This window comes from Caenorhabditis briggsae, assembly GCF_000004555.2.
Source record: "Caenorhabditis briggsae complete genome, chrII, whole genome shotgun sequence".
Classification (NCBI taxonomy): domain Eukaryota; kingdom Metazoa; phylum Nematoda; class Chromadorea; order Rhabditida; family Rhabditidae; genus Caenorhabditis; species Caenorhabditis briggsae.
This window is the reverse complement of record NC_013486.2, coordinates 636,101-653,278: the sequence shown is the minus strand read 5'-3', so window position 1 is coordinate 653,278 and position 17,178 is coordinate 636,101. Positions and strand designations below refer to the sequence as shown.

Here is a 17,178-nt window from a genome sequence, read left to right as displayed (position 1 = left end):
TTCGAAACCGAAAAAAAAGGGTCACGTAAAAATGAAATTGAAAATTGGAAATTTTAAGTTTTAAATAAAAGAAAATAATTGCAGCGTGCAAATTTCGCAGTTTCGAAATAACTGGTTTCGAAGTGTCTCGGTTTCGAGATGACTGGTTTCGAAACGACCGGTTTCGAAATGATCGGTTTCGAAGTGTCGCGGTTTCGAAGTGACGCGGAGCCATTAGTAGTTGAAGTACAGAAAAAACCAATCAACTCTTAATTAGGTATAAAAAAATTATTCAAAACTTTATTTCCCAAAAAACAAAAAAGAAATCAAAAAAGTTCAATAAGTTCCCATGAATTGTCCTTTCTTTCTCTTCTCAAACTCCTCCCACATTTCATTGAAGTGTTCCAATTCTTCCGATTCCTCTGATTCCTTTGCCTTTCTTTCCAAATTCATAATTGTCACTGCATAGATTACAGCATTGATTAGAATGGTTACAAAGCAGAATCCACCGATTTTGATCCAGTTTTTATTGTAATCCCAGAATGTCAATTGTCTGAAAATTATTCAATGTTTCAGGTAAATTTTCCTCAACAAACGCTACTCACGACACTTTTTCAGCGGCTAGAATTGACTTCAAAAATCTCAAAAGGGCTCTATAATTTGTGTAGGCCATTGAGCATTTTTCTTGATGAGCCGAATAATTCAAATCGAAAATTTTTGAGAAAGAAGACTTGAAATCAGTAACGGCTATTGAATTGTTTGAATTTTCGACCTCCTCAGCAAAATCGCGCCACTGAGAAACATCCAGTGCTGGATTTGGAATGTCGGCAAGATTCTCGACGAGCCATCTGAGGGACATCAGGTTTTCAATGGATTCTGGAGTGTAGAATTCGTGCCTTTTCAGAATTTGATCCCTCATTTCGAAGAATTTGGATTTGGTGGACTGGAAAATCTGAAAACTTTCGAATTTTAAATTTTTGGAGATTGGGATTCATGCGATTTTTGTTTTCAGTTTTTCTAAATAATTTTGGTTATTTTTTGAATTTTCGAGTTATTTGAAAACTGAGTTTCAGGATTTCAGAGGTTGTTTTGTATTTTTTGAACTTTTTGAACTTTTTCGAAGTTGGAGTTTTTGATAGGATTAGAATAGTTGTAATACTAAAATTTATGAATCTGTATCTAAATTTGTGTACTTTTTGAAAATTTTGAAATTCTCAATTTTCTTATGAATTCTTTTCTGGTTTTCCTTCTGAATTTTCTTCTGAATTTTCTTATAGACCGGGAGGAGGGAAATTTTGGCATAGATATAGGTGAGATACTGTGTCATTTAGATACATTCTCTAGTTCCAAAATGTTCTCCTTGAAATTTCACACGTTTCTGTCAAATTTTCAACCTTCTAACTCACCGCGGAGCCGAGATACAGCGCTTTGAAGTTTAAGAGGATAGAGACGCAGACGACGAGACACGCTGCGTCTCTAGCCACCAAAAATTTGATTGACTGTATCTCGGCTTCTAGGAGTGCTAGGAAAATGGTTTTTCCACTAAATCGTAGCTAAAGAAATGCGGAAAAAGTTGAAAATTTGGAGTTTTTGCATTTCGAAAATTTTGAAATTTCCATTTTTCTTATGAATTTTTCTTATGAAAAAGGGCCCCCTGACTTTTAACTTTGAGGCGATTTATCTCGGTTCCTGATAAAGATATTAAAAAATTGTCAGCTGATAAAATATTGGTATATTATGACAAACATTTTATCAGTTGACAACTTTTTGATATCTTTGATAGAAACCGAGATAATTGAGCTCAAAGTTGACAGTATGGGGGCCCTTCTATTACAGGTTTTACGGTATCAGAAAAGCGGAAAAAAATTGCAAGTTTTTCGAAAAAAGCGACAAGTTCAAGCTAAATTATCTCGGTTCCAGTAAAAAATAACATCAACCTTCATCTTCTCCAACCATCCACGTCGCATCGAGGTGCTAAAATTCAAGTTTCGAATTTCAATTTCCAGCAAGTCTCCGTTCTTAAAAAACGTCTCAAAATCTGTCGAACTCTTGATAACTCGGTCAAACAATTTGAATAAAATCGATCCACTCTGGAACTTTTCCGTCACATTGTATTTGTTGAACTCCATAATGTATTTAGTGTATCGATCGTCTTTCAAATTGCTCAGCTTCGTTTTCAGGTCTTCAACTTTTGCCATCCCCGTTTTCACAGAAGCAGCGAGTACTGAGCAAACTCGAGCGAAATCGGCGAAGTCGGAAGGTGATTGAGGGGACGAATCGATGAATTTGAATACAGGAGTCATTCGGGAAAGCAGATTTTGGTCCGTTGATTTTCTGAAAAAATGAACAAAAAATCGATTTTTTTGGATCGCCCTAAACTCTTTATCCTTCCACAGATATCAGAAATCGTTCAACTGATAAGTTATTTGTCATATTATCACTAATATTTTATCAGTTTCAGAAAAATCGAGAAAAGTGGCTCAAAGTATTTTACCTCCGTGGTACGCAATTCTGTATTTGTACTTTGACTAATTATCTCGGTTTTTGTGTAAAAGATATCAAAAATAAATAAATAACTAAATTGGTAAATTGTTTATCATAAAATCACCTACATCCTACCAGCTGACACATTTCTGATTTCTCTTATGGGAACTGAGAGAATTGAACTCAAAGTTGACGATTTGGGGGGGGGGGTTGGAACTATTACGGTACATGCACTTTGAGCTCAATTATCTCGGCTCCTATAAGAGATAGCAAAATTATTTTCACTGATGAAATGTTGGTGATACGAGAACAATCATTTTATTGATTTTTTGCTTTTTAATATCTTACAAATGAACTGAGGTAATCGAGCCCAAAGTTGACGATTTGGGGGGGGGGGGGGTTCAATTCAAGCGTTCACGATACTCGGACTTTGAGCTCAATTATCTTGATTGCTAGAAGAGATATCAAAAAACTCTCAACTAATAAAATAGGGATGATAATATGATAAACAATTTATCAGTTGACAGATTTCTCTTATGGGAACTGAGATAATTGAACTCAAAGTTGACTGTTTGGGTGGGCTTCTATTTGGAAAAGAAAAAACGTTTTTTAATACCTCAAATTCTCGGAAGTCTGTTTCAGCCACTTCTCCGTCTCATCCAATTTCCAACTCGAGAAACTACTGATTTTTCCTTTGATTGCACTGATTGTTTCATTCATCGATACTAGTGCATCGAGAGCCTTTTCGAAATTGTCTCGCACGCCCTTAACTTCTTTCATTGCTTCCTCATACTTGTTCTTATGCTCAACAGATGCAATATGTATACGCGAGACTGAATAATGGTTCAACGTTTCAATGCTTTCAACTCCATTGATTGCAGCTCTGTACTCTTTGGATTCCTTCAAATCCTTCACCCTCTTCAAAAGTCCCGTGTACTCATCGAACGCTTCTGTTAGACTTTTGAAATTGTTCAAAAAATCATCATCTGATATCGGAATTTCAGATTTCAAAATGCGGTGGAGATGAGTCCAAGATGTTTGGAATTCGATTTCTGATGTGTATCCAGCCGAAGTTATCCAATTCAGAAGACGTAAAACTGTGTCAGAAGAGTTTTTGAATGCATCGGGTTTCGCATCAGAACGTAGATCATTCCAAATGGATGACAGAACTAGCTCCACTTCGAAAAACGGATTCAAAATTGTTTTCAGCAGTTTAAGGCCTTCTCCTTTGTTTAGAACTTTTCGAAAAAATTGGCCGTCGAGATCTTGTTTCAAATGTACCAGCGTTTGTGGAAAGCCTGGAAAAGGAATATTTAGTATTAAAGGTGGACTTTGAGCTAAACTATACATTAGTTCTTAAATCAAGAAGTGGTCAACTGATAAAACGGTTATCATAAAATTAACACTTGTTTTTCAGTTGAACACTTTTTAATTACTGTCACAGGAACCAAAAAAAAATTTTGAATAAAGTTGACGCTACTTTTTTTTTTGGAAAAAAAGATAAAATTTCAACCAATGAATTTTTTGTAATTTTCAACATTTTTGACATCTTCAGAATTTGATTTTTGATTTTTTTCTCGAAATCTGGATATAAATATTTTATCGAGCTTCAGACAAAATCATTCTAACTTCTTGAGCTATTTTCAAATTTTTTGAGAAAATGTTGATTTCTGCAAATCTCGAAAATTACAGATTTTTGAATATTGAAAAGGAAAATTTTCAAAAGAAGTTCAACAATTTGTGAACATGCACAGCTTCCAAAACTTTCCAAAATTTCGGAATTCAGAAAAACCAGCAATCAAAAAATATGATTAATTTCAAAAATTCACCAAATTCTGAATTACTTGGAAATAGTGAAAATTCGTATATTTTTTAAATCCAAAATTTAGAGAAAAACAAGAAAAAAGTTCAGAAACATTCAATTTTCTCTCAAAAAATTAATAATTCATAATTTTTGCCTCAAACTCCCGGGCCGGACCATTCCCCTGCAGGCCCCGGCCCGGCCCGCAACATGTATGAGCAATTCAAAAGTTCAGAACTTTAAACCTCACCCGAAGAATGAGCCAATTCTGTCAACATCCTAGCCACTCTGTTGCCAGTTAGATATGATTGAGATTTTGAAAAAAGTTTTCCCAAGTTCCCCGCATGATCATCATCACCAACTGAACCTCCTTCCTTATACGCTTTCAGACTGGAAATCAAAAATTCAAAGTCTCCGAAAATCTCAAAAACCCGATGACGTCCATCTAACTTTGGTATCCCCTCCGTGATTGCTTCAAGTATTGTTGGAATCGCAGTCAAAGCAGCCACAGCTCCTCGAATCCTCATTTCAACAACACCGGCGTCGTCCGAGTAGCTCAAATTTTCCAGAACGGACTTGTGGTATTTCAAAAGGCCCAAATCAAGAAATTTGAACTTGTCCCATCCTTCAATTATCGCTGCCACCTCATCCTTCTCTCGTTTCCCAGGGATTACGGTAGTATTGATTAACTGGTGTAGCTTTTGAAACATCTTGAATCTCTTGCTTTTCTCATTGAACACCGTTAGATTATTATTCGAGTCTGTCAATTCTTCGACAATTCTAGTTGCATGCGTCCCATCCAAATTCATCAATTCTGAGATTATGGAATCGTCTAGAAGGAAATATTTTCCGAGTGCCGAATATGGTTTCGTTGGGTTTATGAGCTCAGCAAAGGTGTTCAGAGAAGCTGTCAGCCGGGAATGAGCATCGAGAGATTCGGCGATTCGCAGGAAGACGGAATCTGAAAATATATACTTTTTAGGGACGTTGAACCTGAGATAGAAGGGACCTCAATTTTGAGCTTAATTATCTCGGTTCCTCTAAGAGCTATCAAAAAGTTGTCAACTGATAAATTTTTTTTCATAATATCAAAAATATTTTATCAGTTGACAACTTATTTGTATCTCTTATGAGAACAGAGATAAATGAGTTCAAAGGTGCAACCGCTTCGCCTACAGGCTTGCTACGCCACCCCTTGTACTCTTTGAGCCGGTTTATCTTGGTTCCCACAAGAGATATCAAAACGTTGTCAACTAACAAAATGTTTATCGTAAAGTTGTCTATATTTTTTTAGTTGGCAAATTGCTGCTATCTTTTGAAGGAGCCGAGATAATGAAGCTCAAAGCGCGCCGGCTGAAAGCGGATAGCTCAGCCGGCAGCTCTCACTTTGGCAGTGAGGGGTTTTACGAGAGGATATCTTTTTGTAGGGTACTGTACCTTCTGACATCGCATTCGATGGTGTAGATGAAGAACCACTCAACCGGCACAGTAATCCAAGGAATAGAAGTATGAGAACTGCAAAAAAATTAAATATTTTTTTTTGGAGGAATTCCGAGATTTTTTAGATTCTAAGACTCCTTGAAAGGGTTAACATTTCAAGAAATACACTTTTCATGACTACTCGAACCTCTAATTTATCAAAAATCAATTTTGAAAAGAAAAAAAAAGATAAAACCCCAGTAGAGATCGAACCCGCACCTTCCCCATAGTGGGCCACACCACATCCCCTGCACCACAGGGCCCACTTTGGAAGTAGGTGAAAGATGGCGCTTAAGTGTGTGGCGCTTTTTCGACTTCAATGGGAAGACAGTAGAACTCAAAAAAATGTGAATTTTAGAAAAATTCTAAAATTTCAAAAAATCGAAATATCTCGGCTTAAACTTACGGAAAAACCATGAAAATTGGGGAGATAATTATAAATATCACGTCTTCTAAAATTTTCTTATGCAATTTCAAAGGAATTACCTTTCATATTTATTTGATTTTAGTCACAAACAAGATTGAGAGAACTGCAACTTTCAAGCTTTTATAGAAGTGATGGCTGCTAAATTTAATCTTGAGGGATGTGCTACATTTCCTTAGCCGGTGAGCTGGATTTTCTACGTCATCAGCCAGCTGGACGATCCATAATTTTTTGGGAGAGAAAAGTTCACGTGAAAATCAATTTTTTAAACATTTTTTTAACCTTTAAAAACCAATTTTAGAGGTTGCTCTCTAGTTCTAGATTTCAGTAAATATTTCTCAAGAAAAATGCTTAAAGGAGGCCAGACACGACAGTCTACGGGGTTTTCTTGGGGCGAGATCATGCATTCTGACGGAAAATCGGGCGATTGCGTCCCAATGCGCACTACTTGACGAGCACCTTGTTTTTTTTTAGTGTACACTAAAATTCTTCCATGTTAGGCAATTATTCCCAACTTACTTTTCTTGTTGTTCGGTCATTCCATAATGTCGCCGCATAAAACAGAAAAAAAACGAAAAAAACAGAGATTGGAATCGAACCCGCGGTGTTCTGGTTTGGTGTTCATTGTTATTTGGGGACTGTACTGTCATATATCAAAAAACTAGAATTTTGAAAATTTTCATGTCTGGCCTCCTTTAAAGGTGGGGGGACAGGAGATTTTTCGTAGTTTTTTTGTAGCTAGAGTATGCATTCTACCGTCACGGTGTACAACGCTTAATGTCACTCTGCGTACAGCGGTCGTCCTCGCCTTTATGTATGCAATCGGGCGTGCGCTTTCTCTTTGCCCGCGTGGCTCAGTCGGTAGCGGCGCTGCACCCTCAATCATCTCCCTCACAAGTTCAACTCCTCGAGGGGCATCTTTGAACGGAATTTCGAGAACATTATTTTTTTCATGTCCCCCCACCTTTAAACATAATCAGGATGACAAAATCTTATCAGCGGCTCGAATAGAATTTTGAATTAGGCCCTAGAAATAACAAAAAAAAATAGAAATATTCGTTTTAAAAAATCTTGAAATCTAAGATTTTCATGTTTTTTTCAAACTACAAATTATAAAAGTAAGATATTCTCGTGATTCGTGATTGTCTCATTATCAGTATATCACTTCCTATATACATATTTGCTCAATTTCTTACTTTTTTTTCGGGCGATGCAAACTTTCCTTTGGTCAGTTTTACTATAAAAACCCCTCGAAACGTTCAAAAATGACCATTTCAAGTTGCAAAAAATGCTCAAATTTCTGACAATTTTCTATATAATTTTCGCCATTTTCTCTGGAAAATTCGCTGCTGGAACCTATGGTTCGTGGGATGGTCAACTGCCGTTGGAGAGGTTTCAAATCGTACAAACCACTGGAAATGTGGTCAAAAATTCGGAAGTAAAGGTGAAAATTTTTGCAATCTCTTGAAACGTTTTAGATATCTGAAATTCCAAATTTTGGAATTTCAAAGTTTAAAAATTCTAAATTCGTGATTTTTTTTTGTAATTTCAGAATTGCTCAATTTTCGAAATTTTCAAGACTTTGATAAATATTTTCCGGAATTTTTCAATTTTTTTTATTTTTTGAAGGAGTTTTTTTGAATTAAATTTATTCTGAAAAATTTTTTTTTCGTTTCAAATTGCAAGTTTAGAATTTCAGACTTTCTAATTTTCTCAATTTTCCAAATTTCTGAATTTCAGAACTTCTGAATTTCTGAATTCCCGATTTACTGATTTTCTGAATTTCTGATTTTCTGAATTTCTGAATTTCAGAACATTTGAATTTCTGAATTTCGGAATTTCTGAATTTCGGGATTTCTGAATCCCAGAACTTCTGAATTCCTTAATTTCTGAATTTCTGAATTCCTGATTTACTGATTTTCTGAATTTCTGAATTCTAGAATTTCTGAATTTCTGAATTTCTGAATTCCCGATTTACTGATTTTCTGAATTTTTGAATTTCTGAGTTTCTGAATTTCCCAATTTCTGAATTTCCGAATTCCTGAATTCCTGAATTCCAGAACTTATGAATTTCTGAATTTCCAAATTTCAGTACTTCCGAATTTCTGAATTCTAGAATTTCTGAATTTCTGACTTTCGGAATTTCAGAACTTCTGAATTTCTGAATTTCTGACTTACTGAATTTCTGAATTTCTGAATTTCCAAATTTCTGAATTCTAGAACTTCTGAATTTCTTAATTTTCCGAAATTTTTACAATTTTTTACTGAATTTAAATAAATAAAATTTCTTTTCAGATTTTCGAAAATTTGAATTTCGCGGAATTTTAGAAATTCTGAATTTCAAAAATTTCAGAATTTTATTGGATTTTTTTCTAATATTCCGATTTTCAGTTTTTTTTTCTGAAACTCTGAAAATTTCCAGACTTTTCAAATTTCTTCAAATTCCGAGAATTCTGAATTTCAGATTTTTTTTTCGAATTTTGGTTTTTTGAAATCTCAAATTTCCGAATTTTTCAAACTTTTTCAGCCAAAAAATTGAAATTTTCTCCCAATTTTCAGACCGATCATCACAATCTACCAGGCAACTCGAATTTCCCACCCCGGAATTTTTATCATTTCCGTTTTTAATCCATTTTTTGAAAAAAAAAATTTATTAAAACAATTCGTGTATTTTTGTGTGTAGTACCCGAATAGTTGAGGAGGATATAGATGACAATAAAATCAATTTTCAGCATAGAGAAACAATTCAAAAAAAAAACAAGGGTGAATGTGATAAAAATGACAAATTTAGATCATTTTTCCTCGGATTCCTCTTCTTTCACGTCTTCTGGATCTTTCGTCGCCGCCTCTTCTGAATCCTTCGACTCCACAACGTCTTCTGAATCTCCAGATGCCTCCTCGTTCTTTCTCTGATTTTTTCGCAATTCTGCCTCGTAAAGCGACACCTTGTAGTGTTCCCGCTCCATTGGATGTCCACGATAGTATTCGAATCCTGCAAAATTGAAGAAAATCAGAACTTTTCCAGTTTTAACGTCTTCTAGACAAAATTCAGCCAATTTTTGTGATTTTTAGATCAAAATTTCCTGCAAAAAAGCGGAAAAATGGAATTTTCAGACAAAATTTCTGCTGAAAATAGTCGGAAAATCTCCGTTTTTGATGGATTTTCAGGCTAAAAAATCGATTTTTAGCCAATTCTGGGGATTTTTAAGTCAAATTTTCTCTCAAAAAATTTTTTTTAATTTTTCAGACAACATTTCTGTTGAAAATAGTCTGAAAATCTTGATTTTAGAGGGATTTTTTTTATAGAAAAAAGTTTATTTTAGCAAATTTTGGAACTTTTTAAGTCAAATTTTCTCTCAAAAAAGTTTTTTTTTCATTTTTCAGACAACATTTCTGTTGAAAATCGTCTAAAAATCTTGATTTCTGCGGGATTTTTTATAGAAAAAAGTTGATTTTAACAAATTTTGAGAATTTTCAATTCAAAACTTCTCCCAAAAAACCGCAAAAATGGAATTTGCAGACCAAATTTTCTGTTGAAAATAGTCTAAAAATCTAGATTTTTGAGGTATTTTCAAGCTAAAAATTCGATTTTTAGATACAATTCTTTTCAAAATCCGAAAAATTGCAATTTCAGACAACTTTTTCGCTGAAAATAGTCTGAAATTCCCAATTTTTGAGAATTTTCAGGCTGAAAAATTCATTTTTTAGTTAGATTTCCTCTATTTTTAAGCAATTTCCTTACTGGATATCGCATCGGCCGCCGTATATCCATCGATATCTATCATATATCGACAAATCAGATAGCCCGTTCGATTGAGCCCATGTGTACAGTGTACGCCAACCAGTTTTCCCTCTGAATATCGCTTTTTTCAAATTTTTGTATTAAAAAACCTATTTACCGTTCTCCGGATCCTCAACGAACTCTTTGACGGCTTTAATGAAGTCCTGGACCAAATCCTCGCGTTCGTTCACCTCGTGACCGGGACAATTGAGTTTTCTAAACAATTTTTGGGTCATTTTCCAACTTTCCAGGCCAAAAATGGGCCACTTACAGGTACTTAACCCCATGATCCGCCCACTCGGTCTTCTTATAATATCGATCGGTATTCGTCAGATCCACCACTAGACCAATCTGTTTATTTGCTCTTTTCGCCAGCTCCATCAGCGATCGAACACTGAATTGTAGCTCTTCTGGCATGTCTTTTCCGTGAAAGAACGAAGAATCGAGTGGAGTTTTGAATGGAACGAAGCGAGTGCCGTCGATGTCGCGACCGACATTATCGTAGATGCTCCATCTGGAAATTTGCGGATGTTTTGAATAATAAAATTTCAAACATTAGAGAAAAATTGATTTAGATTGAACGAAATTTGGTGTTTTTACAGCCGGAATAGCTAAAAATGTTTTTTATTTTTGAAAATTAGGATTTTTTGAATTTTCACCTGTCTGGAAAGCGTTTTCCCGGCAACCTATAGTTATCTCTGTGACGATGATGATTATTATGGTGATAAGACATGTTATCTAGCTGGAAATCGCCTGAAAACTAGGTGAAAATCAGTGAGAAATGTAAGATATTCAATTAAAATTCAAAAAATAAAACTAAAACAATTTCAAACGACACTCCGATATCCCGATGCGCGCGTTGTTTAGCGAGCGTCGTGTAGTACACTCGGACAAGTCGAGGAGCTGGATCATTTTTTCAGGAGACCAGAAGTGGATTTTGAGGCGGTTTTTAATGATTTTTCATGTTTCTAGGGTAAAAAATGGAGGAAAATTCGAATTTCGGGGAGAGACTACCGCCAACAGTGACAGGGTTATCGCCGACTGAAGGTTTGGAGAATTTCAAAAAAAATTTTTTTTTTGAAAATAGAAAAATGAGTTTTAGGAGTTCCGGGAACCCAAATCACGATTCGAGGAGAGAATTTAGGATGTGATCAGAGCGATGTGATCATGCTGTTCATTTGTGGCATCGATAGTTTGTGGAGTATGAAGTTAGTGAGAATTTGGGGTTAGAAAGGCTAAAAAAGGGGGTTTCTAATCAAAAAATTTGGAATTAACGCCTCTAAATCGACCTAGATAAAGTCGTGGACCCCGGAAATAGAGAAAAATACGATTTCCAGGTGGAAATCCCCATCAAAAATCATCGCCCGCGTTGGAGCCGCGTCCAGAGGTCCCGGAGAGGTCCGAATAGTGACAAAATCCGGTGGAAAAGGCACTTCCAACGTTAAATTCCGCGTTTTTATCACTCAAATCGGTCCGTTGGAGGAATCTGCGGTTTGGGTCGATGAGACAAGAACGGTGCCTGGGAGAGAGGCGATAAGGAGTGTTCCACAGATTCAGGTGGGCTTGAAAATGCTGAAAATGGCTGAAAACAGACTTGAAACGCTTTAAAATATGCTGAAAATTGCTAAAAATAGACTGAAATTTCTGGGAAATGACTGAAAATATGCTTGAAATTGTGGAAAATAGCTGAAAGTATGCTTAAAATAAGCTTGAAATTGACTATAAAATAGCTGAAAATAGCTTTAAAATGGCTGAAACCAACTCAAAATAGACAGAAAATTCTAGAAAATTAGCTTAAAATTGCTGAAAATCAACGAAACATAACTTGAAAAAAATGCTTTCAAAAACCTTTAAAATAGCTGAAAATAAGCTGAAAATAGCTGAAAAATAGCTAAAGTGGCTAGATAGGAAAATGGCTTAAAAATCACCCTAAATTGTCCGAAAAATATTTGAAAAATCGCCAAAAAAATGGCTGAAAATCATCTTGAAATGGCTGAAAAATGGCTGAAAATTGGCAGAAATTGGGCAATTTTCGAATTTTCAAATTCAAAAAAAAGCTTAAAATTGCTGAAAATCTCAAAAAATGAGCCGAAAATCGGTTGAAAGTCGCTGAAAATGGCCGAAAAGTGGATGAAAAACTTTCATTGACAATAGACTTTGAAGGCTCAAAAATAGGCTGAAAATAGCCTTAAAATGGCTAAAAAAAGACTCGAAAAGTTTGAAAATAGGCTTAAAAATGCACAAAAAAGGTATAAAATGGCTGAAACTAGACTTAAAGGCTCAAATTAGGCATAAAATAAGCGTTAAGTGCTCAAAATTGGCTCTGCAATGACCTAAAAATAGCCTGAATCGGCTGTTTTTCTGCTGAAAATCGCTGAAAACTTGAAATTTCAAATTTTCCAGGACGAACGAGACGCGTTGGGGCTGGTTCCGAGTCAGAAACGTATCGATCAAGTCATGCTGTCCCGCGATTTTCCAGATTGTTCTGGAAATTTGCGAATGGAGAATTTCTCGCCGCAATGGTACCTGCTGGAGAATCATGCCGACGCAACGTGCGTTTTTTTTATTGAGCTGAAAATAGCTGAAATGGCCAAGGATAGCTGTTTTATAAGCTTAAAATCCTTATTTTTGGCTTAAAAATGGCCGATTTTAGCTTAAAATTAATTAGTTTTGGCTCAAAAATGGCTTTAAATCCCGATATTTTCATCGAAATATTTGTTTGAAAATCGGCGGAAAAACTATACAAAAATGAAAAAAATTATAGCTAAAAATCATAAAAATCGTTCCGGAATTTTTGTGAAAAAAATAATAAAAATGAAAAAAAAAATGGTCCCAGAGCGGCACCAGAAAAATCGTCATTTTTCAGAGAAAATTGAGAAAAAATCACCAGAAAAATCGTCGTTTTTTCAGCGAAATTCGAGAAAAAATTCAGCTGAAATACCCGATTTTCGGCTCAAAGAGCTGGAATTAAGTAAAAAAGTGCTGAAAACGGTCAAATATAGATATTTTATACGCTTAAATTTGCTATTTTCGGCTCAAAAATGGTCGATTTTGGCTCAAAAATGAGCGATTTAGGCCTGAAATTGACCGATTTTGGCTTAAAAATAGCTGATTTATGGCTAAAAATTGGTCATTGTTGGCTTAAAGTAATCGATTTTGGCCCAAAAATAGCTGATTTAGGCTCAAAAAATGGTTTATTTTATGTTAAAATGAGCTTATTTCAGCTTAAAATTGCCCCGATTTTATTATGAAAATTGCTGATTTTGGCCTAAAATTGCCTCCATTTTTTTTTGAAAATGACTGATTTTGGCCTGAAATCGGCAGATTTTGGCTTAAAAATGGCTGATTTTTGGCTTAAAATTGCCCGATTTTGGCTTAAAATAGACCGATCTTGGCTCAAAATCGGTCATTTTTGAGTTAATTTCTCGCTCATTTTTCCCTCAAAACCCCAAAAAAAAAATTCCAGAATCGAAGATCTCCGAACTGCCATCAAAAACATGGAATTGGCGAAACAAAACGACGCGAAACGGAGTGAGGAAATGCACAAAGCCAATCTATACTCCCTGATTAATTGTGTGGATACGCTGGCGAATCTGCATCAAGCACTCGAAAAGGGACAGAATGCCGACCATTTCGCAGCGCTGGGCAATATTTCGAAATTGGTAATTTTTTATAGGAATTTGATGTGAAAATTAGCGAAAAAACTGAAAAAAAATCAGGCAAAAAAAATCATAAAAATCGATCTGAACTGGGCTGAAAATGGCTGAAAATGAGCTCAAATTGTCCAAATTTGGTTTAAATTTGACTTAAATTGGACTAGAAAGCGTCATTTTTGGAGTTTTCAAATTTCCCGGCTATTTTGGATTGGAAAGTACGCAAACACCGCTTGGAAAGTACGCAAACACCGAATTTTTGAAAAATTCAAGGTTTTGGGTTTTTTGCGCGAGTTTCGGCCAATTTGAGTATGGGAAAAACGAATTTGGCACTAAAAATTGTCCAAAAAAACATGTTTCGGGTGGTTGCGCCCTGTTTGGAACTACAGTAACCCGAAAATTTTCAAAATTTGGCAGAAAATAGTTTCAAAAAAACCGAAAAAATCTCAATTTCGAAAAAAAATTATAGCTAAAAAATCCGAAAAAGAAACAATTTTCGGCTCAAAAACGGCTATTTTTCAGCCCATTTGCACCCGATTTTTCCCCCAAAAAATTCCGATATTTTCATCAAAATTTGTTCGAAGTTCAGCGAAAAAACTATACAAAAATGAGGAAAATTATAGCTAAAATCATGAAAATCGTCCCAGAATTTCCCGGAAAATTCGTCGTTTTTTAATGAAATTCGGACAAAAATTCTGCTGAAAATCCCAATTTTTTGTAAAGTTTTCAGTTGATTTTGGCTCAAAATTCTCTTTTTTTTTTCGAAATTCAATTTTAAAATAGGCGAAAAAACTGGAAAAAAAAATCCAGAAAATCAAAGTAATGGTCCCCGAATTTCCCGAAAAAAAACTCGTCGTTTTTTCAATAAAATGTTTTAAAAAATTTCTTTAAAATCTCATTTTTGGCTCGAAATTCACCGATTTTGGCTCATTTTTGCCGGTTTTCCTCCCCAAAAATCCTCATTTTTCCAGATAAAAGACTCAAAACTGAAAGCCGAATCCGTTTTCGCAGACGTTCTGAAACGGAAAGACGACGCGGATGCGACAAGAAACGCTCTCGGAGTGATCGTCAGATTCAAATTCATCTTTTTCCTCTCGTCGAAAATTGAGGAGAGTATGAAGAAGGGCGAATATATTACGATTTTGAACGATTATACAAGAGCCAAATCGTTGTACGCCGACACCGATGTTCCATTGTTTCGAGAATGTGAGTTTGGAGCTGAAAATGGCTGAAAATTGGCTTGAAATGGCTAAAAATTGATATCCGAAGAGCGGGAAATCTGACCGAAAATGACTTTAAAATCAACCTAAAATAGTTAAAATAAGACTGAAAATTGTGAAAATGACCTAAAATAGCTCAAATAAGCCTAAAAATTGGTCAAAAAGGTCTAAAAATAGTCAGAAATGGTCCGCAGAATGAACAGAACGGTCTAAAAATCCGCTAATAATTCCAAAAAAATAATTTGAAATTCTTTTAAAAATCACTAAAAATCCAGAAAAAATCACTAGAAATTTCCTAGAATTTACTGAAAATCGCTTAAAGGTGGGGGGACAGGAGATTTTTCGTAGTTTTTTTGTAGCTAGAGTATGCATTCTACCGTCACGGTGTACAACGCTTAATGTCACTGCGTACAGCTGTCGTCCTCGCCTTCATGTATGCAATCGGGCGTGCGCTTTCTCTTTGCCCGCGTGGCCCAGTCGGTAGCGGCGCCGCACCCTCAATCATCGCCCTCACAAGTTCAACTCCTCGAGGGGCATATTTAAACGGAATTTCGAGAACATTATTTTTTTCATGTCCCGCCACCTTTAAAGAAACCCACTAAAAATTCCAGAAAAAATTCACTTAAAAACCCTCAAAAACGAGAAATTCCAGAAAAAAACCCCAAAAAATCACTAAAAATGACCTGAAAATCACAAAAAATTCCCCAAGAAATCACTAGAAATTCCTGAAAACCCCAAAGAAACTTCTAGAAATTTCAAAAATTCACTAAAAACTCTTAAAAATCTAGAAATTTCAGAAAAAATCACTAGAAATTCCAAGAAAATCATAAAAAATTACCGAAAAAATTCCACTGAAAATCGCTGAAAAAATCGCGGAAAATTCATTTAAACATATCACTGAAAACCCCGAAAAATCACTTGAAATGACCTGAAAATCACAAAAAATTCCCCAAGAAATCACTAGAAATTCCTGAAAAACCCAAAGAACTTTCTATAAATTTCAAAAATTTATTAAAAACTCTTTAAAATTTAGAAATTCCAGAAAAAATCACTAGAATTTTACTAGAATTTACAAAAAATCTCTTAAAGAACCCCACTAGAAATCCCAAAAAAAACACTAAAAATGACCTGAAAATCACAAAAAATTCCCCAAAAAATCACTGGAAAATTCCAAAAACCCCGTTCACCAAAAACTCTTAAAAATCTAGAAATTCCAAGAAAAACATAAAAAAAAATTACCGAAAAAATTCCCAGAAAATCGCTAGAAAATCACGAAAAATTCCAAAAAAAATCACTGAAAAAACCCTGAAAAATCTACGAGAAACCTCGAAAAAATCGCTAGAAATCGCTTAGAAAATATCTTAAAATGCTAAAAAATGGCCTTAAAGAGGCTAAATGGCCCTAAAAGTAGCTAACATGGGCCGAAAAATACCTGAAAATCACCAAAAATGACCAATTTTTGCAGTAATGACCGAAATCGACGCCAAAATGGAGGTTTTCAAAGAAGAAATGAAGCGAAAACTGATCGACACGCCGCTTTCATACGAAGAACAATCGAAACTGATCAAATATCTGAAAATTCTGGATCCAGAATCGGATCCAACGTGGGACTGCATCACCTCCTATTACGTTTGGCTCGAGAAAAACCTGTGGGAGCTACAGGAGAAGTTTCTGGAAAAGGCGAAAATTGAAGACGTCGAGAGTCAGCAGAGATTCCATCAGAATCCAGCATCATCACACTTTACGAAAAGCAACGAGCTTCAGAATTTTGTGACGACGTTGGTGGAGCTGTTGCTCAGCAAGCTGCCGTCGTTTTGGAAGTTGGCTAATACCTACCATGCGTCGAGTGGATCGCCGAATGCCATTCAGAGATTGGAGGATATCAATGTGAGGGTTTAAATAGCTTTAAAATGGAAAATGACTTTTTTAATAGTACCATAAGTTTATAAGTTTCCACAAGTACCATAGTTACCATAGTTACCGTAATACCCCATATTAAATACCATAGTCACCATTATTCCCACAAGTACCCTAGCTACCATAGCACCTCATATCCCATACCATCGAACCATAGTTACCATGGCACCATAGCTACCATAGTACCCCATATCCCATATCATAGTACCATAGCTACCATAGTATCCCATTTCTCATACCATAGTCACCATAGTTACCATAGTATCCCATTTCTCATACCGGGGATACGACGAATTCGAACGTTTTCAAAATCGAACAGACCTAAAATCGAACAGATTCGATTCATAACAGTCCTTTTTTCGCACACGTACCAGAACAGAACGCGGACAGAATCGAACTGTTACAAGTTCGAACTGGTAAGGGGTCGAACTGTCCCAAAT

General features: G+C 35.5%; 3 protein-coding genes across 3 annotated transcripts in view; 1 reads left to right on the top strand and 2 right to left on the bottom strand.

The window, feature by feature from the left end:
• Window positions 1–315: 315 nt before the first annotated feature.
• Window positions 316–6,236, bottom strand: CBG00925 (the record flags this gene model as incomplete). Its single annotated transcript, XM_045241682.1, has 7 exons — window positions 316–532; window positions 585–931; window positions 1,917–2,313; window positions 3,080–3,761; window positions 4,515–5,225; window positions 5,702–5,779; window positions 6,230–6,236. The coding sequence occupies 7 exons, from the start codon at window positions 6,234–6,236 to the stop codon at window positions 316–318; spliced, it is 2,439 nt and encodes an 812-aa protein (XP_045091707.1).
• A 2,723-nt stretch (window positions 6,237–8,959) lies between these two features.
• Cbr-pir-1 lies at window positions 8,960–10,681 on the bottom strand (the record flags this gene model as incomplete). The annotated part of the gene is made up of 5 exons (XM_002629654.1): window positions 8,960–9,159; window positions 9,910–10,020; window positions 10,067–10,164; window positions 10,220–10,462; window positions 10,608–10,681. 5 exons carry the CDS (start codon window positions 10,679–10,681, stop codon window positions 8,960–8,962), a joined length of 726 nt encoding a protein of 241 aa, XP_002629700.1.
• A 247-nt stretch (window positions 10,682–10,928) lies between these two features.
• Cbr-sec-5 overlaps window positions 10,929–17,178 on the top strand; it is a gene marked incomplete at both ends in the record, with an annotated part of 42,731 nt that continues 36,481 nt past the window's right edge. Inside the window, 7 exons of the mRNA XM_002629655.1 lie at window positions 10,929–10,995; window positions 11,051–11,156; window positions 11,286–11,505; window positions 12,352–12,500; window positions 13,415–13,610; window positions 14,573–14,807; window positions 16,287–16,708. Of these exons, the coding sequence (XP_002629701.1) occupies window positions 10,929–10,995; window positions 11,051–11,156; window positions 11,286–11,505; window positions 12,352–12,500; window positions 13,415–13,610; window positions 14,573–14,807; window positions 16,287–16,708 (1,395 nt within the window). The remainder of the gene's footprint in view (window positions 10,996–11,050; window positions 11,157–11,285; window positions 11,506–12,351; window positions 12,501–13,414; window positions 13,611–14,572; window positions 14,808–16,286; window positions 16,709–17,178) is intronic.